Consider the following 27623-nt stretch of genomic DNA (forward strand, 5'->3'; position numbering starts at 1 on the left):
AAATATTGATGTATTATATAATTTTACTTATAATAGAGAAGCTATTGAAACTGCTTTTAAAAATACTTTAATAAGGAGAGGAAATACTTTCTGGGTCATCTCTATTTCTCATGTTCCATCATAGCAAGGAAAAAAGGCTTACCTAAGAACAACTATAATTCTCTAATCTTTAATTAATATTCCTTCCTCATTCACACATGGCCAGAAGGATCTGAGGTCATTCTTTTTTTTTTTAATTGTCTAAAGTTTTGCATATGTCTCCTTTTTCCTCAATTGACACCCCCCCCCCACCCCAGCCATTCCCACCCCGGGCAAGCCCCCACTGCCCCAGTGTCTGTGTCCATTGGTTATGCTAATATTCATGCATACAAGTCCTTTGGTTGCTCTCTAACCACACTCCCACCCCCACCATTTCTCTCTGGATCTATTCTTGTTCATCAGTTTATGTTGATCATTATATTCCACATATGGGTGAGATCATGTGATATTTATCTTTCTCCAACTGGCTTATTTCACTTAGCATAATGCTCTCCAGGTCCATCCATGCTGTTGCAAATGTTCTTTCTTTTTTACAGCAGTGTAATATTCCATTGTGTAGATATACCACAGTTTTTTAATCAACTCATCTGCTGATGGGCACTTAAGCTGTTTCCAAATCTTAGCTATGGTAAATTGTGTTGCTATGAACATACGGGTGCATATATCCTTTCTGATTGGTGTTTCTGATTTCTTGGGATATAGTCCTAGAAGTGGGATTACTAGGTCAAATGGAAGTTCCATTTTTAACCCTTTGCACTCGCTTGCTTTTTTCTAGATTCCTTTATTCTAATGCTAACCGTGTCGAGTCACACTCGACATCCGCGTGCAAATGGTTAACTTTCTGAGGAAACTCCATACTGTCTTCCACAGTGGCTGCACCAGTCTGCATTCCCACCAGCAGTGCAAGAGGGTTCTTTTTTCTCCGCATCCTCTCCTGCACTTGTCATTTGTTGATTTGCAGATGATAGCCATTTTGACAGGTGTGAGATGATATCTCATTGTTGTTTTGATTTGCATCTCTTGGATGATAAGTGACTTTGAGCATGTTTTCATATGTCTCTGGGCCTTCTGTATGTCCTTTTTCAAAAAGTGTCTATTTAGATCTTTTGCCCATTTTTTGATTGGATCGTTTATCTTCCTTTTGTTAAGTTGTTTGAGTTCTCTGTAAATTTTGGAGATTAAACCCTTATCGGAAATATCATTGGCAAATATGTTCTCCCATGCAGTGGGCTTTCTTGTTGTTTTGTTTGAGGTCATTCTTTAAGGATTGGAGTAAGGATGGTTCAAAGATTATGCAGAAGCAAAGATGGCAACTTAAGTATCATTACTACAAGCCCAAATAAAACTTTTTTAAGATCATAGTTTTTAAGTGTTTCCCATTTGGAAGGGATGATGACAATTGACATACAGCAGCTCATTCAATTTGCATATGTGTTGGGAGTTTTCAGGTGCCTTCTCTAGTATTCGGAATGCTGCCAAATTATGTGGTAAGTTTAAATAAATGAATTAGGGCGGGATTTTTCAAGCTGCATCCATTAGAGGGTCATGAAATCAATTTAGTGGGTCACTACAAGCTTTATAAAAAAAGCGAAATGATGAAAATGTCAGGGTGTACAGCATATAGTAAGGGCTATGTATTGCTTCTGGAAAATTTTATTTCAGGTAATTTTAGTGCAGGTGTGAATTGGTTCACTGCGTGTAAAGAGGATTACAGACAGCAAAACTTGAAACCCATTGATCTGAGGTATTTCAGAAAGTTTATCCACTTTAGAGCAAGTCTCTGCAGAAAGGAAAGTGCTTATAACTGAATCTTTAGCATTGGTTTTTGTATATTGTCAGCAGATATCATTAAATTTAAGGATGGTAACAGAATTTTTTCCAGAGCTAATATAGTTTATAAATGGAGAAAAAGGGTTATGACTTCAGCTCTGAAGATTCATAGATGAAATTAGGAAAATAAAGTTGTTAGTGTCCTTTCTAATTAACGTGTTAAACGTACCATTGTGGTTATAGATTTTGTATTATGAACTGAATTTTTAAAATCTTAGATAAATTGTACTCCAAAATACTTGGACTCTTATTCAGTTTGATATTTGTAGGATTACAGACTAAAGCGTAGAAAATTTATTTTCAGATTTTGTTCTTTGAACTCTGAATTGCCTTAACAACCTTTAAAAAATTCTCATTTTTCATGCCCTTTGGCTACATTTTACTTTGAATACTATCCTATCTTAATTAAGCTTTTGAGATTAGGGTTTTTTGTTTTGTTTTTAAGGCATAAGGGAAGTAGTTCGCTATCCTGATACATCTGTAGTTTCTTGTTAGGGAATCTATACTAATAAAAGGGTAATATGCAAATTGGTCATGACGCCCTCACAGTAACAACCGAACAGCAGGCTGCGTGGGGCAACTAGGCTGGCAGGGGGGCAGTGAGGCGACCAGGCGGCAGAAGGGGGCAGTGAGGGGCAACCAGGCCGGCAGAGGTGAGCAGTGAGGGGCAACCAGGCAGCAGGGGGGGCAGTTGGGGGCAACCAGGCTGGCAGGGGGGGCAGTAGGAGGCGACCAGGCCGGCAGAGGGGGGCAGTTGGGGGCAACCAAACCGGCAGGGGGTGGGCACTAAGGGGCAACGAGGCCGGCTAGGGGAGGGGAGCAGTTGGGGGTGACCAGGCCAGCGGGGGCGGGGGGGGGGGGGAAGCACAGTTAGGGGTGATCAGGCTGGCAGGCAGAGGTGGTTAGGGGTGATCAGGCTGGCAGGCAGGTGAGCAGTTAGGAGCCAGTGGTCCCCGATTGTGAGAGGGATGTTTGACTGCCGGTTTCGGCCCAATCCCACCGGATTGGAGAGGGTGCAGGCTGGGGACACCTCCCCCACCCCCATGCATGAATTTCATGCACCGGGCCTCTAGTTATTTTATAATTGTCCTTCTGGAACCAATTAATGAGGTCCTTTATAAGTAAAAGACAAGTTTTCATTAGGAATGTGTTGATATGTCATTTGTTCTTGCCCTTTTAAAATTAAATGAACCATTAACTAGTTTGTGTGGATTTTAAAACAGATACGGTTAAAATGAAGTCCTGAGATTTTTTTTTTAATATATATTTTTATTGATTTCAGAGAGGAAGGGAGAGGGAGAGATAGTAACATCAATGATGAGAGAGACTCATTGATCGGCTGCCTCCTGCACGCCCCCTACTGGGGATCGAGTCCGCAACCTGGGCATGTGCCCTTGACGGGAATCAAACCCAGGACCCTTCAGTCCGCAGGCTGACGCTCTATCCACTGAGCCAAATCAGCTAGGGCTTAAGATTTTTTAAAAGAGCTATGATAGAAGTGAGAGCTGATGGGAAAATTCTGTAAGCTGAGTTCTTGAGTAATGGAACCTCTTGCAACAGAAGAAATGAAAATGTTTAAAGCTGGGGTAACTTCAGGGAGAGAGAAGCAGAGTTCTCCATTTCATGTGGAACTGGTGTCGGGCAGAGCATTTACTAGTTACCAGCCCATCCTATGTTTTTACTTAATCAGTATTTCTGCTATAGGATTTAAGTAGCTTGATGATGTGTGAAGACTTGGGGAAAATATTATCTGACTGTAGTATTATTATTAAGTAGTAACAGGTTTGATTGAGATTCCAGAGTGAGTAGCCTGATGGAGGATATGTTGCTATTTGGGGCAAAAGTCTAATAATCCTTGGTGGCCAAGGACATTGGGACTGTAGACAACAGTGAGTAGGTGGTTTGAGTTCTACATACTTGCACGTGGGGAGGAAGGAGGGATTGTTAAGGCTTTATTTTAAGAGAGAGAATTTACTTAAAGATGGAAGCTATAAAGTAAATATGAGACAGTAATCATAAACTCCATTTATAGTAAGTATTGCAATAGTCATAAATTGTCCTTGAAAGCATCCTGTTTGAATGAATGTGAATGAAATCACTCAACTTCTAAAGGATCTGGATTCTGACTGAGGTATCTATTTCTTATCACTAAAATTCGTGATTATTTCTCTCAAGCCTCTATTTACTCCAGAAGTATATGAATTTTGGAAGTCTTGAGTATTTTTTTAAACAGTGAGCCTCCTTGCCATTTCAGTTAGGAAAAAGGCTATCCCACTTTTCAGACATCGTGGCACCTGATGATATCCACTCACTTATGCAATGCTTGAGTTTTTAAGCATTCATTTTGCTATGTTCCTTGTTTGCCAACTGTCATTCTCCCCCCCCCCCCCCCCATTCTCATTTTCTTCTACCTATTACTGTACTTACAGGTAGTCAAGGCTTTGGTGTAGCCCCACGGGGTAATCAAATCCAGTTTCTGGATTGAGTGTGCCTAGGAGATGAGGGTGACTAAAATAACTGGTTGTGATAAGCAGACAGTCTCAAGGAGCTGGGCGGTGCGTTGCTTTTGTTTTTCTGTGACTGGGAGACAGCCTGTGGGAAAATGCGAAGGCCTGACATCTTAGAATGACAAATCTCCAGAGGGAGTTGAATTAATGTGCAGAGTTCAAGCAGAGAAAGTTAAGAGTCAGTATAGTTTACTCCCTCTTCCGGGGCCCACACCCACTACAAATTTGTTTACATTTGAACTTTGCCCAAATCCCCTTAGTTTAAAAGGGAGGTTTTGTGGAGATGGAAAAGCTAAGGCTAAAAGGGTTTCCATTAAAAGTCTCCTGTCTTTGTTGCTTATTGAAGCTTTCATTACAGATGCTGTGAGGACTAAACACTTCTGAGAAATTATCATTGCTATAGTTTCCCTTTTAGCTTTGGAGCTGAGGTCCAGAGTAGCTCAGTGACTTCACTCACAGGGGCCCAATGAGCCCCATCAGGAGGTCAAAGTGCTTTTGAAGACAGTTGAATTGAGTATGTGTCTTAGCCTGTTAGGCTGCCATAACAAACTACTATAGCCTGGATGGCTTAACCAGTGGACATTTGTTTCTCATAATTTTGGAGGCCAGGAAGTCCAATATCAAGGTGCTGGCTGATTCAGTTCCTGGTAAGGACTCGCTTCCTCGCTTGTAGATGGCAGCCTTCTCATTGTGTCCTCCCAGGTCAGAGAGAGACAGACAGAGAGCGAGATTTCGTGTAAAAGGACAGTATTTTCATCATGGAACCCCAGCCTTATGACCTCACCTAACCCTAGTCACCTCCAAGTACAGTCACATTGGTAGGTAGGGCTTCAATGTATGAATTTGGGGGCGGGGCGGTCACTCATTCAGCCCATAATAGTCTGTGTATGTGGCAGAGTTGATCGTCTACCTTACAGCCATGCTATTCCCTTTTCACTGTTGATTTGCCATATTTCCATTTTCGCAGCTTCCTTTGTGGCTGTGGTCACATGACACAGTTCTGGCCAATGAGATGTGAGAAGTTCCCCAAAGGCTTCTGGGAGTGACTTCCCTCCAAGATAAAGAGAGAGGCTGCTGAGGGGAGGCCTTCCCAGTCTGCCTTTCCTCTTGGAGGTGCACAGGGCTGCTGAGGCAGAAGAGGATGAGGAAAAGAGCCTAGGCTCCTGATGTCACCAGTGACATCTAAAATGATGCCAGATTCTGTGTTTGATGATAAAAATGAGCCCCTGTGGCTTCAGTGACTTTTAGTCTGTACTTACATGTGTCCTAGAGCATCATCACTGATATGGTCTCCCAGGGAAAGCCTTCCTCCTTTTGGAGGTGGAAGGAGGTACAGTCTTAGGAAGACCTGATGTCTGATACCTCCCTAGACTTCCCACCCTCGAGATGTACACATCATGCTGTATGTATCGTGTTTGCTTGTCTTCACTAGCTTTGCTTGAGCTCTGGACATCGGGGACCACATCTCACTCCTCTCTAGATCTTTAGGGTCCAAGTGATGGTCACTTGGAGGGCCATGGTGATGGTCTAAGTACACAAATGGCCACTCTTGCTTCTGGTCTTACTGACAGCTATTGGTTTAATATTCCTACTTTGCTTTTGGTGTCCTCCATAACAAGACTGACTCTTCACTGGTCATAGAATGCCCATGAGGTAACCTGAAGAGAGGTAAGATGAAAAACAGACTTTAATTAAAAGTAGCTGGGCTATGTAAGAAGCTATTCTCTGGGGTTTAGTTAGAGCCAGATAATCCTCTGAAGACCCAGACGGAAATATACCCCATTTTAATTGTGGAAGCAGAAATCAAATACCAGTCAATTTATATTCTTATAATTATAAAGCATTTTAACCATTTAGAAAAACCTAACCATTGTTTCTGGCATGAAAGTCTTTTTGTGAGAAATTAAATTCTCCAGACAAACTCTAACAGTGAAATAGGAAGTTGAGTGAGGACAGAGCATGTCCTTCCATAGGAAAAAAAATCTATTTGACCCATAATATGGCTGGAATTTTAGAAATAGCAGATTTGAGATGAAAAATTCTAAGATGATAGAATTACTGGCTCTCATTTTAGCAGTAAGGAAAACAGAGCCAGGGAAGTGATAAGTTTGAATATAGGTTTGTGGGCCTTTTATTTGAGGTTCTTTCTACTCTCCCACACATTACTGCAACAAAAGTGTTAAATCCCATCAGCCAGCAACCCCTGGGACCACACGTGTACTCATACTGAAGTTTGGTTCATTTAGCTGCAGTCGGTGGATGGAGACCAGGAGAATGCTGGGATTTTTAATTGGGTTGGTGCTTTTGCTGGGTAATTTGAAGGTGGGGTTAGGGAAATGGGGCCAGACCTGGTTAGGATTTTTGCTCAGGAAGCAGGCACAATTCAGTGATGAAGTATCTTAATTTTTATCTAGGTGGCAGGAGATAAATTTGGGGTTAGATTGGTCACTTAGTAAAGAATTAGCAATTACATTTGTTAGTGAGAGAAGGGGGATGTGTAGTTATTTTTGTAATGGTAGTGTGGGCTCATTCTGAGCATTCTTTACGTTTTCATGGCAGTACTGGCATTGGTTGTCAGTAATCAGGCTTGTCTTTTCCGGTTGTCAGTAGAGGTGATCTTTGCTTTTTCAGTAGTGTATTATTCAATTACTAGAGGCCCAGTGCATGAAATTTGTGCATTTGGGGGGGGGGGAGGTCCCCTCAGCCCAGCCTGCAGTCCAGGAGCCCTCGGAGGATGTCTGACTGACAGAGTGGGCCTAAGCCGGCAGTAGGACATCCTTAGCGCTGCCGTGAAGGCGGGAGAGGCTCCCGTCACCGCCGCTGTGCTTGCCAGCTGTGAGCCCGGCTTCTGCCTGAGTGGAACCTCCCCCTGTGTGAGTGCACTGACCACCAGGGGGCAGCTCCTGCATTGAGTGTCTACTCCCGGGTGGTCAGTGCATGTTATAGCAACCAGTCGTTCCGCCGTTTGGTCAATTTGCATATTAGCCTTTTATTATATAGGATAGGATACCCTGAATGCTGATGCTTGAGGAAGAATAGGTTTTAATAAAAGAAGGATGAGGTGTAAATGGACAGTCTAAAGAGGATGTCTGAAGTTACTGTGTCTACTAGTAAGGAGTCACTGTTTTTTAACATTGTAGGTGCTCAGTGTTAATATTTCAGGTTAAAAAAAAAGGCAAATGAGTAGTTTTTCCAACCTTAAGGGCTTTGTTTTTTCTTTTTTAATCATCACAATGACTTTGTACTCTTTTGGAATTTGGTAGGCTATAGAAACAGAAATGTGGTGGTGTTATTAAAATATAATTTAAACATATTATCATCTTCAAAGATGCCATCCAGTTATTTATCAAGAGATAATGTTAAGGTTGGTGTTAGTGATAATGTCAAAAACACCAATCCACAAGTCAGTAGAAAATATCGAAAAATCAATGTAGAAAATTTAATATAGGAGTCAGAGGTGAGAGAGGCAGTATGATATAGTGAAGTGTGGACCAGAGTTAGATACTGGTTGTAGTCCAGGCTTTGCTACTTTCTCTGTGAACTTAGCCAGGCCATCTGTAATAATGGTCTCAGTTTCCTCATCTGTCATTTGAGGAAGTTGACAATTTTCCAAACTTTCTGTCATTTCTCTGTGTTTCTTCCAAATTTTCTGTCATTAAATCCTTTTGAAGATAGTCTCCTCTTTTGAAAATATTTATTTGGTTGCTTAGTTGGGCCAGGTCATAATTTTTATGGAATTATCATTCAGCTCTGAAGACAGGCACGTTTGAGGGCTTTGAAAGCTAGCCCAGATGGAATTTTTTTCTAGTCTTTGTAGTTTCCTTCCTCTCAGGGGTGACTCGGCCTAAATCAACCATCTTCCCAGTCCATCTCCTTTGTCGTTTCCTGAAATGAATGACTGAGGTGTTTCCGCCTTAGAAAATAACATGTAATAAAAGTGCTAAGGGAGGCCTCTTTATTCAGGAATTTGCAGTTTGGGAATAAAGTCTGGTAGCATTTGTTAGCAAATTTGAATTTTGTGAACATAAAATAGCATAATATAAAACATGAAATATTGTTACATATAAATTTTGAAATAATTTAGGACTCTTCCCCCAAAAGAAATTGATCAAAAGTTGCATAATTTCAAAGGTAGTGGGCCAAATGGTTTGTAGTGAGTGTTTATGGGATTGCCACTTGGCAGCTTCACTTTAGCTGGCAACAGAGAGGCCTTCAATATTTAGTAGGTATCATGCTCTCCATGCTGTCTGTCACTGGTGGGCGTTAAGGTTTCTGCTAATGTGGGCCAGTATTTATGTATTTATTTTTATTTTTACTGATTTTTTTTAATCCTCACCCAAGAAGTGAGGATATTTTTTCCACTGATTTTTAGAGAGAGTGGAAAGGAAGTGGGGGAGGAGAGAGAGAGAAACATTGATGTGAGAGAGACACATAGATTGGCTGCCGCCCACTGTGCCCCCACTGGGTCAGGGGTTGAACCTGCAACCAAGGTATATGCCCTTGACCAGGAATCAAACCTGTGACTCTTCGGTCCATGGGCCGATGCTCTAACCATTAACTCATACTGGCCAGGGCTGTGGGCCAGTATTTAATGTTCACATAAGTCTAAACATCCTATCTAATAAAGAGGGGATGTGCAAATTGACCATCACACCATCACAAATATGGCAGTGCCCACAGCGGAGGCAGGGTTTCCGTAACACAAGATGGCTGTGCCCACAGCGGAGGTTGAGTTCCCGTAATGAGCCTTAACGAGCAATCAGCAGGGACCTGAGGCTGCGTGGCGCTGGGCTGGGGCAGGGGACCTGAGGCTGCGCACTCCGCCCAGTGGGGCTTGACAGGGGACCTCAGGCCATGCCCCTCGCCCCGCCCCGTCGCCAGGCCAGAGGACCTCAGGCCATGGCCCCCGCCCAGCAGGGCTTGACAGGGGACCTCAGGCTGTGCCCCCCACCTGGCGGGGCTTGAAGGGGTGGGTCTGGCCGGGTTTGGATCTCGCCCAATGGGGGTGGGGCCAGCTGGGTCTGGGTCTCGCATGATTTTGAGGCGCCGCAAGTGGGCAGGGACTCGACTCTGGGTCCCGTGGTGAGCCCCAGACTCTGACAGGAGGGAGATTTTCATATACATTTTACTAATTTTCTTTCATCTCTGACACTTCTATTATAGAGAAAGGGCAAATAGCAATATTAAAATATTTCCTCTAATTAATTCCCTTTTAATGTGCACGAATTTTGTGCACTGGGCCACTAGTGTTTTTATAGCCTTCAAAAATGTCAAGCAGGTATTCACCGAGAGGTCTGTCAGTGGTGATACCAGTGGTAGTGCCAAACATCCCCACCCCCAGTCAATAACTGTAACAGCAGTGCTAAAGCCCCATCATGAAGAAAACAAAACAATAGGTGGGATGCAACATACTATCAATTTAGGGGAAAGAGCACAGATCACACTTCCAAATCCTATATGAGTTAACCTAGAGACACACTAGAGCAGTGGTTAAGAGTGTAGACTCCAGAGGTAGCTATATGATGCTGCTTTGTAGCCTTAGCTGAGTTACCTAGCTTCTCTAGGCCTTAGTTTTCCCATCTGTACAATGGGGTGAATTTTAGTATCTACCTGAAAGCTTGTGTAGCACTTAGTAAACACGAAAGCACAGATTGGTGGGCCCACCCCCAGTGATTCGGCATTTGCATTTAACGGGTTCCTTGCTGGTGCTGATAATTAGAAGCTGGTCCTTGGACTGCACTTTGAGTACCTTCTGTGCACACAGATGCACATAGTAGAAAACAAAGGGAATACTGTTTGGAACTGATATTTTCTCCCATTTGATACATTGTGAATATTTCATCTTTCCTTATTTATTTTAATATAAATTTTAGGCTGCATTGTATTACATTATTAGATAGTTATTGGTTTCCTTTATTTTTCTCACTATCATAGATAAAATATACTTATACATATATTTTGTGTATATTTCTGATTATCTCCTCGGAGTAAATTCCTAGAAGTGGAATTACCAGAATCAAGGGTGTGTACACGTTAACGCCTTTTTTCACATACTACCAACAAGTTCTTCAGAAAGGAAATAGCAAAAATTTATCTTTCTATGAGTAGTCTGTGAGAAGAGACACTGATTTTCTAAATGTAAGATGAAAACAACTTATTAACCTTATAAAACTCTTAACGTATTTGGGATTTGGTGCAAGTAGGAAAGAAGAGTGTGGATTTATAGAGAAGACAAAGATAAATGAAGAGAGACTAAGGGAAGAGCATTAGGGACTGCCTTGTGGCTTGAGTGCAGAGTAAGCTTAGGATTCAGATTTGAATTAATTATGGTGTAATACATACTTAATATAGGTGATTTTATGCAAAGAAGAATAAATGGTGCTTCATTTTTATTTATCAGCTATGGTATATGTGTGCTTCGTGACTGTGATATCTAGGAACCGCCTGGATTGGAGTTTGGTTTTAATAAAGTCTAGTCCGTGCCCCATCCTGTGTGGACGGAGCCTAGCAGTTGAGATTCTTCTAAAAGGACTTGGAATGAGGGTGGCTGCGCCTGGGGAGCATAACTAGGAGAAACCTACTCAGCATAGATGTCATGTGGAGAAGTCTGTGATTCATGGGAACAGGGTGAGTGGCAGTGGCAGCCGAGGTAAGGTATGTGTGGAATGTAAGAGGCGTGCCCTTCCCACGTCTGTCTGGCCCTAATGGTCTCTCTGAAGCCCTTGACTCCTCAGCCTCTATAGCGGAGACAACAGGTAAACCGGATTCTTCTCTATTACCAGAATGTTAGAACTAGTAGGGATCTCAGGGGTCATCTGGCCCAGCCTCCTCTTTTTACAGATAAGGGAGTAAATAATTCATTATTTTCAATTAAACTTCACCTTATATGTTTTTAAAGTCAGATAGTCAATCTCGCAACAGAATTGGCTGGGTTTCCTTTCCTTGTTCTGGAAGAGCTGAGCTTTTGCGAATTGAAGTGGTTGAAGGATAAGTAGTAAAGCAGATAGCAGGGGTGACTGTGGTCCTACTGTTCATCCTGGGGACACTGAATTGATTTATAGTCAAACCTGCACTAACCCTGAGTCATAGGAACTTCACTGTACCTCTCTTTAGATCTACATGCTCCTGCATGGTCCCAAAACTTCAAAGGAACCTTGCACATAGGGTAGCTCTCTTCTTGTGCCAGTCCCATATTTTCTGGATTTTATAAACTTTCGTTTTTTAGTGCAACTTAAAAAATGTGTTGTGTTTTTTTCTCGTTTCCTTTTAATAAAAAAACAAACACGTGATCAGTATTTCTTTTAAAAAGCAACAGCTACTCTGAGCACAAACTGCCTTCTACCACTGGTGATGCTGTTAGACCACACACTCTTCACTGGTAAAATTAAGGGTCCTTGAACTTCAGACCTCATCAAGCTGCTTTATGCAGGAGACAGAGAATGTCTGAATCACTTAATGGTCATCTATCAAATGTTATTTGGTAAATGTATTTTATTCAGTAAAAGGCAATTTTAAGGCCATTGAGTTTAAGGTGATCAATTATTGAAGAAATCTGTTACTTGTACAAATTCTTCAGAAAGGAAATAGCAAAATTTATCTATGAGTAGTCTGTGAGAGGAGATACGGATTTTCTTAATGTAAGAGAATGAAGAGAAAGCAAATTATTAACTTTATAAAACTCATATGTATTTTGGATTTGGTGTATTTCAATTGCTTAGAGATTTGTCCTGATTGATGAGCTGCATATTAATGAAGTGCTAATTACTTCCTGGGAATATTTATGCAAGCTTGTGTACTCATTTATTTCCCATCAGACAACAATCTGAGTTATCTTTCTGTGGCAAAGACTCATTGCTCATACATAGCAATTAATGTTATGGACTTTTATGGAGGGTTTTATTGGGTCATCTTATTAAGAGGGAGCGTAATCAGATGGTTTAAAAAAATGGGCATTTGGTTGGGTTCCCTGTTCTGATCTGTTATCAAGAGAAGCAGGCAGTTGTTTGTCTAACTCATTCTGAGCTCCTTCAAGATCAAATGAGGACAGTTTGTTCAAAGCATGAGTTGACCTCCCCCCACTCTCCTCCTGGCCCCAGTTTTTGGCCCCTTCTGTAAATCTGAACTCTTCTCTTGACCTGAGTATCAGCTGGTCAGATTTAGTCGAGCAATATTTGGAAGACACACGGAGATGTTCCTGGGGATAAAAAATGAGTAAAAGTCAGGCCTTCCCTTTGTGAGTTTAATGTAATGGGTAACAAAACTTCTAGTTTGTTTGTTTTTTTAATACTAGTGACCCGGTGCACGAAATTTGTGCACATTAAAAATGAATTAGAGGAAATATTTTAATATTGCTATTTGCCCTTTCTCTATAATAGAAGTGTCAGAGATGAAAGAAAATTAGTAAACTGTGTATGAAAATCTCCCTCCTGTCGGAGTCTGGGGCGCACCACAGGACCTAGAGTCAAGTCCCCGCATACCTGTGCACACCGAGAAATCACTTGAGACCTAGACCCAGCCGGCCCCACCCCCACTGGGCAAGACCCAGACCCTACCGGCCTCACACCTGTCAAGCCCCGCCCCCCCGCAGCATCACATCAGTGCTGGGCAGGGACACAGGCAGGCAGCCTCACATTAGTGCTGGGCAGGCCTCCATGCGCTTCCGCTGGGGCTGCCCCCGGGCCAGGTTGCATGGTGGGCCTGCACGTGCCTCCCCCAGGGGCCGCCCCCAGGCTGGGCCATGCAGCGGTCCTGCACATGCCTCCCCTGGGGGCGGCCTCCGGGCCGGGCTGCGCAGGGGCCCTCCTGGTGATAGCAGTCCCTGCCCACCTGCTCCTGCTGTGCATGCCGCCTACTGAGCATCATGACGTGATGGTATCCTGGGTAATTTGCATATTCCTCTATTATTAGTATAAATATTTTTATTGATTTCAGAGAGGAAGGGAGAGGGAGAGAGCGATAGAAACATCAATGATGAGAGTCGTTGATCGACTGCCTCCTGCACGCCCCCTACTGGGATTGAGCCCGCAACCCAGGCATGTGCCCTTGACCAGAATTGAACCTGGGACCCTTCAGTTCCCAGGCCAACACTCTATCCACTGAGTCAAACCAGCTAGGGCAAAAATTTCTAGTTTTAATGGAAGCAGATGGAAGTATCCTAAGAGAAGTATTAGTGTCCTGTGGGGATAGGAAGAAAGGAAACCTCAAGAGGAATCAGGAAAGGCTTCATGGAATGAGTTACTTCATTTGGATGCTCTAATCCTTCAATGTTTGCCCCCTTCACTCAGTACAGTTTTGTAGAGTGCCCACGGTGTGACACAAACGTGGCACTGGGAACGCAATAGGGAGTGAAGCCAGATATGTGCTGACCCCCATGGATTTTATCCAAAGGCACAAGGAGTCTGTGGCCCCCGCTTTCTATCAGTTCTGCATCAACTAGTCACAGTGTGGCTACTGTATGGCTTATGTATGCGGCATGTGCTAGAGCCATGGGGAGTGATTTCAGTCAGTCCGAGGTCTCTTCCCTTTTGAAGGGACACCCTTGAAGGGAGACAACATGAAAATTTGACTCATGATAAGTATACAGATTCATGGTAGGAAGAGAGATCAAGTAAAATTGTACTTAGATCTACTCAGACTGTTGTCTAGGTGAGCAGGAGATGGCTCTTGAGGAGTGGCCATGGGTAGACTCATGGAGAGGTAAACCTCACACACACTGTAGAATCGCCTAGAGCTGTGGTCGGCAAACTGTGGCTCGCGAGCCACATGCGGCTCTTTGGCCCCTTGAGTGTGGCTCTTCCACAAAATACCACGGCCTGGGCGAGTCTATTTTGAAGAAGTGGCGTTAGAAGAAGTTTAAGTTAAAAAAATCTGGCTCTCAAAAGAAATTTCAATCATTGTACTGTTGATATTTGGCTCTGTTGACTAATGAGTTTGCCGACCCCTGGCCTAGAGCATGTGGGACTTCCAAAGGCAAAACAGAGGGAAGAGTGTAGGCCAGGGACTTGTTCCTGGAGAACTGTTAATAACAACAGATGAAGAGGGAGGAGGATGCTTGAGCAGACAGATAGGGGGTTGTCCAAGGGCTGACTTTTAACTTGAGGAGATTGACAGTGGCCTCAAATTCCAGAGAGAGACTGAGGGGAGTGAACCCTAAGAAGCCAGGAGCCCTGGGAGCCTGAGGAAAACCCCTGAATGTGGACTGTTATTCGAATAGCACATACTGCTTAGGCAGTGAATGTTCGTTGCACAGAATTTGTTTTCTGTCATGATTTTTTAATGATCCAATGGTGGCTTTTTGTCACTGGCTGCCTCACAGATCACAGCCCTGTGGACATATTATTGGAAAGAGACCAGGCCCGTAGTGGGTCTGCCTGTGGTTGGCCTTTAGTGTGTGGGTTCTTGTCTTTGTGCAGGAAAGATTTCACAATATGAGTTATTTTGAGAGTACATTTATCAAAACTAAGGGCAGCAAAATAAAGAAGGGCTTATGACAGAAGAAGCAATAGGAGAGAGCCTATGCTGGGCTGCCTTGGTTCTTTAGAAGTGTTATAGGAAAGAAATGAGCCGAGGAGGGGCTGCTTTGGCTCACTGAAAAGTCCAATCAGTTGAGCCCGCAATGGGGCATGTGCCCTGATCCTGACCAGGAATCCCTGGGACACTGAGAAGTCAGTGTTTCTTTTGAAAGCCAGCAACAACCGCCAGTGTTGGCACACCTGAGAAGTTACAGGTGCCTCAGTCCAAGCATCAGGTCTCAAATACTTCTAGCGGTCAAAATTAGCATTCAACAAGTTTCTGGGCTGTGTGGGCCCTGATTATTAGCATAGACGGTTACAGCTGGATATCTGTCTGTAGGCTGCTCTATGTCCACTACCACAACCCAGAGCCACTCCCATAGCCTCAGAACAGTTACATATTCTTAGCCCTCCACTTGTGGGCACCTTCCTCCACCTCCTTCTTGCTGGCAGGTCTGGCAGTGCACTTCTGCTCAGATCCATTGGATCTGTCCACCCATCTCAGCGATATCCAGGCCAGATGCGGAATCTGTTGAGAGGAGTTGCTGGGCCACTGTAGCAAGGTCTCACTTTCTTGTTCTCCTTCTTGATAAAGTGGGCCATGGGGTCCCTCTCTTTCTTGTTCTCTCAGCATCCAATCCAGATCTTCATCAATATAGCGGGCCAGGGGCTTTTGCGTTTCCTTTATTGCATCCTCCACATGTTGTTGCTGCTGCAGCTCTGGACAAGTCCTTTCCCCCACTGGGCATACAGCTCATCTCTCTCTGAGTCCTCTGATTTTCTCCTTTGCTCTAAACATTCCAGTTTCAAATTCTTCTTATGACCACACTTATCTCAAAATACGGTCTCAGCACACTGGAATTCAGCTTCAAATGCCATGGTTTCTTGGTCCTGTTTCTTGGGTTCCTGCTGCTCTTGCTGTTTGTCAGTTGACACCAACCCAGTGTTAGCCCCAGAATACATGTGTGCAGCCTTCTTTCCCAGAGGCGAGCCCTTCAAGGTGGAGCCAGGTTGGAGGTGACAGATCTGAATCAGAGGCTTTTTGACTGTCACTTGGGTGGGAAGAAGAGTCCAACATGTTACTATGCTGTCTTCTAGGTGAAGGGCTTGTATGAAATTTTCTATGTCTGGTGAAGAGCCTTTAGAATCATGCTGTGTATTTCCAAAATGGAATTTTGCTTGCTTGTTTCATGGATAAGAGAGGTCCAAATCATATTCATACTTGCTCTTCTTTGGGACTGAAGGATGAGAGGGAGCGTCCTGACCCCTTCCAATGTGAGAAGTTTTGCTAGAGGCTCTTTCTGGGGCTTTACTGCTTTTGGTTCTGGGCAGTGAATGAGGAGCCAAACCGGGGGCGTCATGATGGCCCCTCCTATGTCCAAGTAGTGAAGAGTGCTTTTAGGTTGAGATGAGTCAGGGGAGCTGTTACGGGCCCTTCTGTGGGGAGAGAGATATCTGAGGAACTATGAACAGCCCTGGTATGAACATTCTTATATTAATAGTTATGTCTTAAAATGTCTTTCCTGACGTTTATCCTCACTTCAACGTGTTCTTCTACAAGGTGTTTTCTGTTTGGGGTTATAAAGCTATGATGTTAGAAAGCTTCTACAATCTTTTGGAGAAATAGAGAAAATAATCCTGTTAAACCCAATTCTTCTCTCTCATTATTTCAGACCAGAGAGTGGAATGCTAAAGAGCATTCTTTGGGAATCAGACAGACCCGAGTTCAACTCTTGGTTTTGCTGTTATTTATTGCCAGTGACAGTCATTGAAGGTTCACTATTTCTAACACTGCATTTGGTATGCATTTCTTATTTGCCCTTCATAACAACCCTATGAAATCATCTGCCATTCTTTTCTTTTTTTTTTTTCCAACTGCTGAGGAAACTTGCTAAAGGCACATGTACAGTAAGTGAGGAAGCTGGAATTTAAACTTTGTCAGTGTGATTTGGAGCCCATGTTCTTGAAGCTGTCTAATAACCCTATCTCATAGAGCTGTCATGAGGATTCAATGATGGGGAGAAGCTGTGTACACCATCGAGGGCGGACACACAATGACTCCACAATGGATTTCTTCCAGGTCATCTCTCTAATGCTTTCTGTGTGTACCTTTACTCATAGTGCTGGGGTCCATGGTGAGGCCTCACTGCTCTCTGGCTGTCCTGAAAAGGGACACCTAGTTATTTGTGGAGCCATCGCCACCTACTGGTTTCACCTCACCCAGACCAGCTTATCTTTGCTATTGGCATGTGTTCTGTCTTCCTGAAGTTTGTCTCGTTTCCCACTTTCTAAATATAAAATATGTGCCTTTTATGTAAAAACACATTTTATAAAAAAACTGATGAGAAAACAAGTTTGATATTTTCCCAAGAGCTTCACTGTTTGACATTTGTACAGCAGCATATTTGTAGCCAATTGACTGCGAGTTTGGAGTTCCAGCAGTAGTGGGGCTGGGCAGAGGGAAGAGTCATGTTTCTGCACTTGCATAGCTTGCTCTGGTTGGGCGTCATTTGTGAGCCTTAGTTTAGGTTTGTGGCCACAAAGGCCCGGTGGGCACTTGTCCAGTGCCTGTGGGTGCTAGATGGCGTCACTGTCTCCTGGTCCAAAACTGAATTTCAGGTTTACCTTGGGGTCAGGCAAGTCAGGAGTTTGTCAGCAAAAGGCTTTGCTCTTTTGGGAGAAATTACCACCTTAACTCACTTTTCTCTCTTTTCTCCTCACCATCATCCTCCCTACTGGGAATCCTGGGTGCAGAGCAAATGGCTGGGGATCCAGGTTGGCCCAGGCCTAGAGTTTGCTGGCCTGCAATCAAAAGTGACTTGGATCTTTCAGATATTGTCGGTGGAATGCTAGAATCCCTTAGAGACAGCCTGGGAAATAAATTGTTTTAAAGAATGTCTTGGAATTACTTTAAATTTTCCAGAAGTAGCTGTAGGAATTCAAAAGTTTAATTGTTTAGCTTCGATGGGTTATAGTACACCTGAAAAATGTATATATTAATATGCTTCATGTATTGTTTTAAAAAGCATTCAACTGTTAGTCCTTATAGGTACAATTAGATTTTTAAAAATTAAATTTTTTGGAGTGACATTAGTCAACAGGGTCATATAGCTTTCAAGTTTACATTTCTTTGATTCACGATCTATATATTGCGTTGTGTGCCCACCATCCAAAGTCAAATCATTTAGGTGATCATGAAATTTAACATAACCTCTAAGTTCTGACCTTTAAATCTCATTGGATGAGGTTTTTAAATTTACCTTTCTGAAGTAGAAATATGCAAATAAACAACTGGAGCCAAAAAAGTATGATGAAAAATCCAGCTGCAATAAATGTTTATTAGCACAGTTGTGATATTTTTCTGTGGTAATGTTTATTAACCTCTGAAAAGCAGTTCACACAAAATAACCCAGGATATGCACAGAGCTGGGCCCAGAATGAACTTCTGGAAGGGGGTTAGGGGGGAGAAAGAAGAAGAGCAAGAACCCAAATCCATCTATAAGGATGGGATTTCCTTATCCTCTGGGACAGTGGTCGGCATACTCTAGTCAACAGAGCCAAATATCAACAGTACAATGATTGAAATTTCTTTTGAGAGCCAAATTTTTTAAACTTAAACTTCTAACGCCACTTCTTCAAAATAGACTCGCCCAGGCCGTGGTATTTTGTGGAAGAGCCACACTCAAGGGGCCAAAGAGCCGCATGTGGCTCGCGAGCCGCAGTTTGCTGACCACGGCTCTGGGAGAGTGGAGTTTAGTAATATCATTTGTTGATTCACAGAATTTAAAGGCAGAATTCTATCAGGTAGCATTTTCAGTGCATATTTTTAGTGTCTGTCTAAAATGCAATTATGTGTTATTATTTATTCAACTTAAAATCTTTGAGTGGGTCCCCTCCATCTCAGAACAGACCCTCACCATCAGGCCTGTCCGTTTTCTTGCTATACACCCTTACAGTCTAGCTGGAACCATTCAGAACTCTGAGTAGCACTTTGAAGGTGTGATAGACCTTTTTACACTTTCCAGAAGTTTCTTAATGTGTGTAGAGCAACTAGGTCTTAGAACTATTGAAGCTTACCATTGAGAAGGCCTGTGGGTCATGTAGTTGAACTCTTACGTTTTTTAAAAAGCCAAGGCCTAGAAAGTTGGAGTTTTGTGTACAGGTTTTGCTAGACTATTAAATAAAATATGATATGGCATTGGTCACATAGTTTGGCTAATAGTAACTTCCATTGATTGAGTCCTCCCAGATGTGCCAGGGATTATACAGAGTACTCACATCCACATTTCAACCAGTTCTTGCAACCACCCCCGTTTTTATATATGGGAGGACTGAGGGTCAGGGGAGTTATTAAGCTTTGTCCAAGATACCAAGCCAGTTTTCTTCCTCTCACACTGAGTGGACACCAGTTTTTCTTCACTGACTTGATACTTTAAAAATAAATTACTTGATGAATCAGTTACTTGACTAGAGGAGTGAATATGAAAAGAATGTCTTCATGTTTATTTCTGGAAGGATGTTTCTTGTAGTAATAAGAACAACCACTTACAAAGCGCGTTTACTTCCAGACATTTCTGTCTCGTCTTTTTGGTCAGGCTTCCCTATTACTGGATGCTCAGTGAGGAAACAGGCTTGTCCTCGCAACTCCACAGTGCTTTACTTGCTGCAGTGGACTCAACAAGCCATGGGCTCCCTCTACTGGTAGTTAACTGTGACTCTGTTCATTTAAGTTACTAATATTTATTGACCCAGTCAATAAGGAATGCGAATATAAATGAGATGTGGTCTTCGCAGTGAAGAGATAGTATACATGTATTTCTGTAATATAAGATGGATATCAATGAATACTAGGAAAAGGGGACAAAGAAAATTTCATAGATGTTTAGAGGTCAGAGTGTTTCGTTGCATTCGGGAAATTAGGGAAGGCTTTGTGGAAGATTTGGCATTTATCTGGCTCTGAAGGGGTGAGTGAGATTCGGCTTGTGGCAGTCCAGGGATGGGTAGGAAGAGGATCAGCACCCCTGCTGGAGGGAGCAGCGCTGCAAAGGAGCTGGGTGAGGAAGGCAGAGACGTGTGCAGACACAGGAGCAGAAGTGCTTGTTTCCATTCCGTCAGAGGATAGGATCTGTGGGATGGAGCTGTTGTGTGCCCACCCTTAAGCCCTTAGGATCAGAATGGCATTTCCCAGTCTTGATGGCCGTGAGGAACATGGTTGGCAAAGGGAAGAAGTTGAACAAGGTCATAAAGGTGGTTGTTGCCATATGTTGGTCATGGTTCTAGTGTGGAAAGTCACTGAGAAGTGGCCAGAACCAGCTCCTACATCCTTCCTTAGCCACCACCGCTCCTATATGCGCACAGAGTGACAAAGATTGTTCCCAGTAGTTCAGCCCCTCCTTACTAAACGACCTTTCCTGGATCCCAGTGTGGTCTACCGCACGAGGGGGTATAAGGATGCAGCCTGGTCCAGAGGCAGGCTTAAAGCTGACGCACTTGACTCAGACCCACGGGCTCCCATGTCCCCTTTCCAGTTGTGAAGCAGGGCAAACCCGTTAAAAACAAGGAAAACGTTTGCACCTTCCTTTACAGCAGAACTCCTCCAGCCCCCACCCACTGCTCTCTCCAGTCAGAGGCAGGCTGAAGCCCATCTTATACACTGGTCCTGTGGGAGCAGGACTTACCAAACACGAAATCTGAAGAGAAATCACACAAAAATAACCCATGCTAGAACTTGTTCCCTAGACTCAGAACTAAGCCTTTCCCCCCTATTTTTATAATTTTAATGATTTTTAGAGAGAGAGTCTGGGAGAGAGATAGAAACATCAATGTGAAAGCTAAACATTGATCAGCTGCCTCCTGCATGCCCCCACTGAAGATCAAACCCTCACCCCAGGCATGTGCCCTGACCAGGAATCGAACCGGTGACTTTTTGATGCACCAGGACAATGCCCAACCCACGGAGCCATAGTGGCAGGGCAGAAGCCTTTTTGGCACACTGAAAGCTCAACCTATCTCGTGGCTCCAAGGCTCAAGACATGTCCGTACCCTGGTGCTGACCTTCGGAAAAGACTAGGAGTGGAGATCTTGCGCTGCCTCTACCTGTGGGAATAGTGGGAATGGAGGGACAGAGGAGGGGTACAGGCAAAGTGAGGACCTTGGAGTCAAGTCAGTAAGACAGGAAGGAGTCACCCAGGGTTTGAGTACTAACTGCCTTTGCCTTTTCGCCGTCACCACTAAGATATCTAGCAGACATCTCCAACTCAATTAGTCCCAGATGAACTCCTGATCATATCTTCTGTCTGCTCTGCTCACAGCCTGCCCACCTCCACAATGCTCACCTTCTAGTTGCGCAGGTCAGAAACACAGTCATCCTTGATTCCTCTTGGCTTTCCCCCTTCATCTCCAGTCCTGCAGGAAATCCCAGAGGCTTTACCTTCAAAACACAGTGTGATCGGTCTGTCCTCTAACCTGCACTATAGTCACCCTGGCCTAAACCATCTCTCACCTGCATTAATATAATAGCTGCCTCCCTGATTCCTTCCTTGCTTGCTTCAGTCTGTTGTGAACTCAGTAGCTAGAGTGATCTTTTAAAAACATGACTCAGATCTTATCACTTCTGTGCTCCAAACCCTGAATGAGTGTCTCCCCATTGTCCCTCAGCCTGAAGGCCAGAGTCCTTACAAACTGGCTTCTTTGCTATGCCTCATCGCTATCAGGCGCACTCCTTCCTATGGCCTTTGCACGGGGTGTTCCTCTGTCTGATATGCTCTTTCCCCACACGTCCACGGGGCTTCCCCTCCCCCTCTGTAGTAGTGACAGTAGGAGGCAGTGCTCTGCTTTGAGGTCATGGAGATTATCCATGGTTTAGAGCAACCAGACAGATCCTTTTATGGAAGCATGCAGGCCTTCTTGTTTAAAGATTAACTAGAATGAAACTGCCGTTAGCTTTTAAAGACAGTTGGGACTGCACAGAGGGGTGTATGGTGCATTTCATTTTCAAGCGAGGATCGCATTTTTCTGAGGGCCAGCATACCAAAGTCGGGCTGACTGTGATGGGACCACTGACTCAGCATGTGCGAGGTTTGTAATTCTCCATTTGGTGAAGGTTGAAGGCATTCTTATTTAAAAGATCAATGCAGGTAGCGTTTATAGAATGTTAGGTGTAATTTTTTAGATGTGTATTGTCATTTGGTAATTTTGAGCCTTGATTATGTAGTTGTACATAAAATCTCCATAGAGATTATTTATTCTTTGGATGTTTGTCCTCTTTATTAGCACAATATTTTTCTACAAAAATATTAAGCTTCATAATTTGGTAGAGAGAACGTAGATTTTGAGATAAAAGAATATTCATTTTTATTCATTTTCATTCGAGCTTTACTACTGGCAGTATTAGCATGGACAAGTTACTTAGTTTTTATTTCTCCATTTTGTTGTCTGTAAAGTGAAGGTTCTAACTCTGCTCTTGGGGTTCCTGCTAGGATCAGATGTGGTCACGCTGTATCTAAAGCACTGGTTATGTTGATTGCCACGCAGCACGGCATTTCTTATTGGATGCGTCAGAGTTACAGCAGTGTCTTAACACCGTTCAGAGATTCAGGAAAACATCATTGATGACTTTTAAACCAAGACTCCTGCCTGTAGCAGATGGCAACTTTACCTTTTTTTTGTTGTTGTTTTTTGTACACATCTTCCCAGTGCCCCTCACCATGCCAGAGTCCATGGACGCACACCCTGTGTTCTCTCCTCCCGTCACCCTGCCCCCTGTGTACACGCACACACAGTCTCCTCGGTGTTGGATTTCCTGGGCTGTAGGGTTGAGCTGGTCTATAGATGTGGTGGTGGGAAGTGTCCTGTGTGTCCTGAAATTCAAGGTCTAACCAGAGCCAGGTTAGAGGATTATTTGCTTTAGTCACTGACAGCACAGGACACTGTGGACATTCTTCCCTGTCCTTTGCTGCCCCAGTTGCAGTCACAGAGCTTCAGGAAATTTCTGAATGAAGTAGTAGAGTGGACCGAGGAGGGTGGCGTGTTCAGCGTGTGCACCGTGCACAGTGGCGCTGGCCACGGCGTTTGTGTGAGATGTCTTCTCAGGAGAGACCACAATGAGTCTTGTCTTTCTGTTTCAGACAGCCCGTTGGAGGATCCTGACCTTAAGGACTCCTATCTCATTCCAAGAAACATCATGGCTGAGCCAGACTATATAGAAGATGACAATCCTGAACTAATTAGGCCTCAGAAACTTGTCAATCCTGTCAAAACATCCCGCAACCATCAAGATCTTCACAGAGAACTTCTTATGAATCAGAAAAGGTAAGATAGTTTCTTGAGCAGTTTCAGGGGACTGGTAAGGTAACTAAATTTTAATTATGTTTACAAAGGCTTCAAAGACTTTTTTGTTTCTTAACTATATTTGAGGATTCCTTATTCCTTCTAGCATCATTGAGCTAGAGCGTCCCTCCAAAAAGTGAAGCCAGCAGCAGGCACAGCTGCCACCACCAGTGTTATTCAGAAGTCTGCAGTCTTGTCTCCCCTTTTCATAGGGATGCGGATTTTAAAATTTGGATGGAAGGGTCTAGACTAAAGATAAAAGGGAGTGTCCTAAGTCAAAGAGAAATATTTTAAAGTCTATTTCTTAGATTTGTAAAAACTTTGTATTTTCCCCTTATATATGCGAAAGTGTGGGAGGCAGATGTAAATATTGCCTGCTTCAGCATTTGTGAGTAGCAGCTTGAAGTCTCTAGAACAGGTATGGGGAACCTTTTTACTACCAAGGGCCATTTGGATATTTATAACATCATTCGTGGCCATACAAAATTATCAACTTAAAAATTAGCCTGCTATATATGGTCAAACATTTAATTAACTCACCCCTAATGCCTTGGCAGGGCCATACCAAATGATTTCAAGGATCTTATGCGGCCTGTGAGCCGGATGTTCCCCAACCCCTGCTCTAGAAACACCTCAGTATTGACTGTAGATAAGAACACTCTTTCTTGCCCTGGCCAGGATGGCTTAGTTGATTGGAGCATCGTCCTCCCATACACCAAAAGGTGATGGGTTCAATTCCTGGTCAGGGCATCTACCCAGGTTGCAGATGTTCTCTCCCTCTGTCTCCCCGCCTCTCCCTGCCTCTCTCTCTCTAAAACCAATTAAAAAAAACAAAACAAAAACCAAACCACTCTTATTTTGTTTATTCTTTCTTTGTTTTTAAGTACATTTTAATTATCACTATCATCATTTGTATTACTATTGTTATGGAGAGGAGCAAAACATTTATCTTCTATTTTCTTTATAAACCATTTGTTAGTTCCTCCTGTGTCATAAGTAATTTTGGATGTTGGGTTGGAGAACTCTGCTTTTAAAGTGATGTTAGTCAGGGTCAGGAGACTGGGAGAGTGGAGAGTACAAAGGTATTTTATCTAGGACACAAGGTTATCTTCTTTATTTAAGATCTGTTAAGCTTCAGTTAGAAGTATTTTGACACCTTCAGAATGAAACGGTTGATCTGAATTGCAAGACTATATAGATCACACATCCACACATCGAACTGAAGGATACGCAGACCAAGTTAAGCATTGCCATGTTTTAGAGGGAAGGTCTAATTTAAAATTTTAAAAAATTATTTTAAAGGAAACGAGGGATCATTTTTATATCAGTTTTTCTGACTGTACCTCGGGCAGAACTCCTGTCCTAGGAACTCTGTAAGCATATCCTCCCCCGAGGTTGTGGGAATGTGGCTTACTCCCTTTCAGCCCCAGTGCCCACCAGCGTGGTGCTGCCGGGTTAATGCTTAGAAATTGAATGCAAGTTTGACCCTTTCCGGATAGTGCTTAGCTTCTACTGGTGTTTGTCACATAAAAGAAGAAGAAGAAAATGGATTCATTATCATCATGCGCAAAGCAAAATAGGACTCTGTAATTTCCTAAATAGGCCACAGAATTTAGAGACAATCCTGCCTGGGAAAGTCTGTGTTTTGGGAGAAAGTTCAATATACTCCAAAAGAGAGAAACTAAATGGTTTTCTGAACTAAATGGTTTTCTGTTGTCTTTACCTTCCCTTATCTGTAAAATGGAGTAGGCAAAGGTAAAACCAAAATTGGCAGCATAATTGTTTTCTGAATTATAGGCTACAATTTATTTTGCAAAAATTTAATAGTCTAGGTCTTATCCTTGTGAAACATATAGGTTTGTGCAATTGAATCTGTTATGCCAATTTTTTTTAGAACAGGTACTTTCTGTGAAAATGGAATACCCTTCTGACTTTCTCTGGGTTATGCTTTCTCTTCTTTGTTTGCACAGGTGACTCTTTAGCCAGGCCCAGCTCTACTAATTTAGGAGAATGCTGGTGTTCCCTCAAGCACCATGGGGTAGAGAGGATGTGGGCTTTGAAGTCAGAGGGAAATGACTTTACGATCTTGGACAAGGTTCCCCTTCTTGAGGTCTGTTTCTTCATATAATAAAATAGGAGATAAAAATATCTTTCTTATAAAAATGGGAGTAAATAATAGCATGTATAAATACCTATTAAAATGCATGGCATATAGTAAGTGCTCGATTAATCCCAACCATCTTTCACTTTCTATGTAGTGCCATCTGGAAATTCCTATTACTTTTCCCCCTTCTTTGAAAGGTCCTGGTGTGGCTATAGAAGTACATTTAAACAAAAGAAAGAAAAAGGCAGGTTTCAAAATCAAATGAATGTTTCTTATTCTATGTCTTCAGGTTTCTCAAGGGACAATCTTAGTTTGGTAGAGTCCTCTTATTAGAAATACAACTGGTTTTTGGAGTGAAAACTCCTCAAGCAGTTTCTTCTTTTGTTAATCTTCTATCACATAAACATTTTGGAGACTGGGTTTTTTATTTCTAAATTTTAATGCAGGGAAAATAGGAAGTATCACTTCAGTAATATATATATTTGGTTAAAGGGTAATCATACTTGATTACTGGCTTGTACCATAATGAAAGTCTATTAATTTTCTACAATTTGTAGAGGGCTTTTCCCATATTTTATCTTGTCCAATCCAGTGATCTTTTTGGGGATCCAGTGTGTGTTATCTTGGGGTTATCCTAATGTGACAAGTTAGTAAGAGAAAACTCAGAGTAACAGGCTAAGGGATCTTCTCAACATTTCACAGTAGTTTTTGAAATAAAAAGGGTAGAAAGAAATATATAATTAAAGACAGTTTAATAATAAAAATTAGAAAAGGAGTAGGGAAGTGAGAGGGAGACTAATGAGAGCAACACAAATCGAGCTGTCCATGGAGCCTTGGACTTTGCCTTCCATAGCCAAAATTTTGGCTCACAGCCCTGTAGCAGTTAGTTCAAAGAGTTTTTTTTTAGCTACTTTTTAAAGATCATAATATAAAAGCAAAGTTACTACTTAGGAGAACAAATACTCTATTCATCGGTATTCTAACTCTGAACTCTATGCCCTCTTAAGTATGTAATTCTGCTCCTCTGTTTGCTATCTTTTGGACCAACTAAGTTTCAGGTTAAAAGTTTTTACATTTCCATCTGCTCACAGTTTGCCACAATGTCTGAGTAAGACCATTTTCAGATTCTCGGGGTCTATAGATAGTCCCAATAACATAAGAAGGGCAGATTTCAAGAGACAAGGTTATTTTTAAGCTGTAAGATTAGTATTTAAGATGTCTTAAAATATTTCTAATATAAATTAGGTTCTATCTTCTCTACAAGAGTACTTTAGGGGGGCAAATATAGATATCCAACTATTGAAACACATCCCTAAAATTGGTTTCTTGACTTGTACATTTCAGTCAGTGGCTTTTATTCCCTGTGTTTTTAGTTGATCTACATATCTTCATTTGGAATGCTTTTCTAGACAAATATTTCCTCAATAAATACTCATTGGTGTACAACATGGAAAAATACGGGAAATTGAGGTAGAACTATTTGCATTTGAATCCATACAGGTAGAAATGGTTCAGCCACAAATGTAGGCAAGGCAGGCCAGACCAGAAAACTCCAAGATTAAAGATCAAGGGCTTGCAATCCAAATGCACCCTCCCCTCCATCCTAAGAAAAAAATTAGGCCAGGAGATATTTGGCTGGGTGTCAGGAGTGTTCTGTTGGGTCTGTGCCAGCCCTCGCCTCTGGCTCAGGCCTTCCAGCTGAGGAGGCAGTTTCACTTGTTGTATGGGTTCAAGTGCATCTGGGGTGGAGGTGAACCTTTCAGTCAGCCCCTGGGTGTATTCAGTGGTTTATGTGAAATGTACCATTAAAAGTTGTCGGTATAGTGCATCACTGGTGGTGGAAATATAAAGTATTGCGGCCTTATTGGAGGGCAGTTTGGCAATATACATCAAATTGTAAAATGTACAGTTGCTTAGCTAGCAGTTCTACTTCTATGAATGTAGTCAATGGAAATACTAGTATATAAAGGAGTGCAAATGTGAATGTACAAGGAAGATCATTGCTTCATTACTATCTCTTTTTAAAAAAATATATTTTATTGATTTTTTACAGAGAAGAAGGGAGAGGTATAGAGAGTTAGAAACATGGATGAGAGAGAAACATCAATCAGCTGCCTCCTGCACACCCCCTATGGGGGATGTGCCCGCAACCAAGGTACATGCCCTTGATCGGAATCGAACCTGGGACCCTTGAGTCCGCAGGCCGATGCTCTATCCACTGAGCCAAACCAATTAGAGCTGCCTCATTACTTTCAATGGGGAACAATAGGAAACCACCTAAATGCATGTCACTATGGGAGTGGC

At 42.7% G+C, this 27623-nt stretch overlaps 1 protein-coding gene across 6 annotated transcripts in view; it reads left to right on the plus strand.

Annotated features, from left to right (window-relative positions):
* The window catches only part of FAM107B (family with sequence similarity 107 member B), a gene marked incomplete at its 5' end in the record, with an annotated part of 259485 nt that overhangs the window by 226070 nt on the left and 5792 nt on the right, over positions 1 to 27623 (plus strand). For 3 of the 6 annotated variants that reach the window (XM_079768515.1, XM_079768518.1, XM_079768519.1), the window contains one exon: positions 23014 to 23197. In XM_079768515.1, coding sequence (XP_079624641.1) covers positions 23014 to 23197 — 184 coding nt within the window. Of the gene's footprint in view, positions 1 to 997; positions 1020 to 4352; positions 4374 to 21692; positions 21965 to 23013; positions 23198 to 27623 lie in introns of those variants that run through there. The other 3 variants (XM_079768517.1, XM_079768520.1, XM_079768516.1) reach the window with 3 other exon arrangements.

The sequence above is a fragment of the Cnephaeus nilssonii genome (assembly GCF_951640355.1).
Source record: "Cnephaeus nilssonii genome assembly, chromosome: 1".
NCBI lineage: Eukaryota > Metazoa > Chordata > Mammalia > Chiroptera > Vespertilionidae > Cnephaeus > Cnephaeus nilssonii.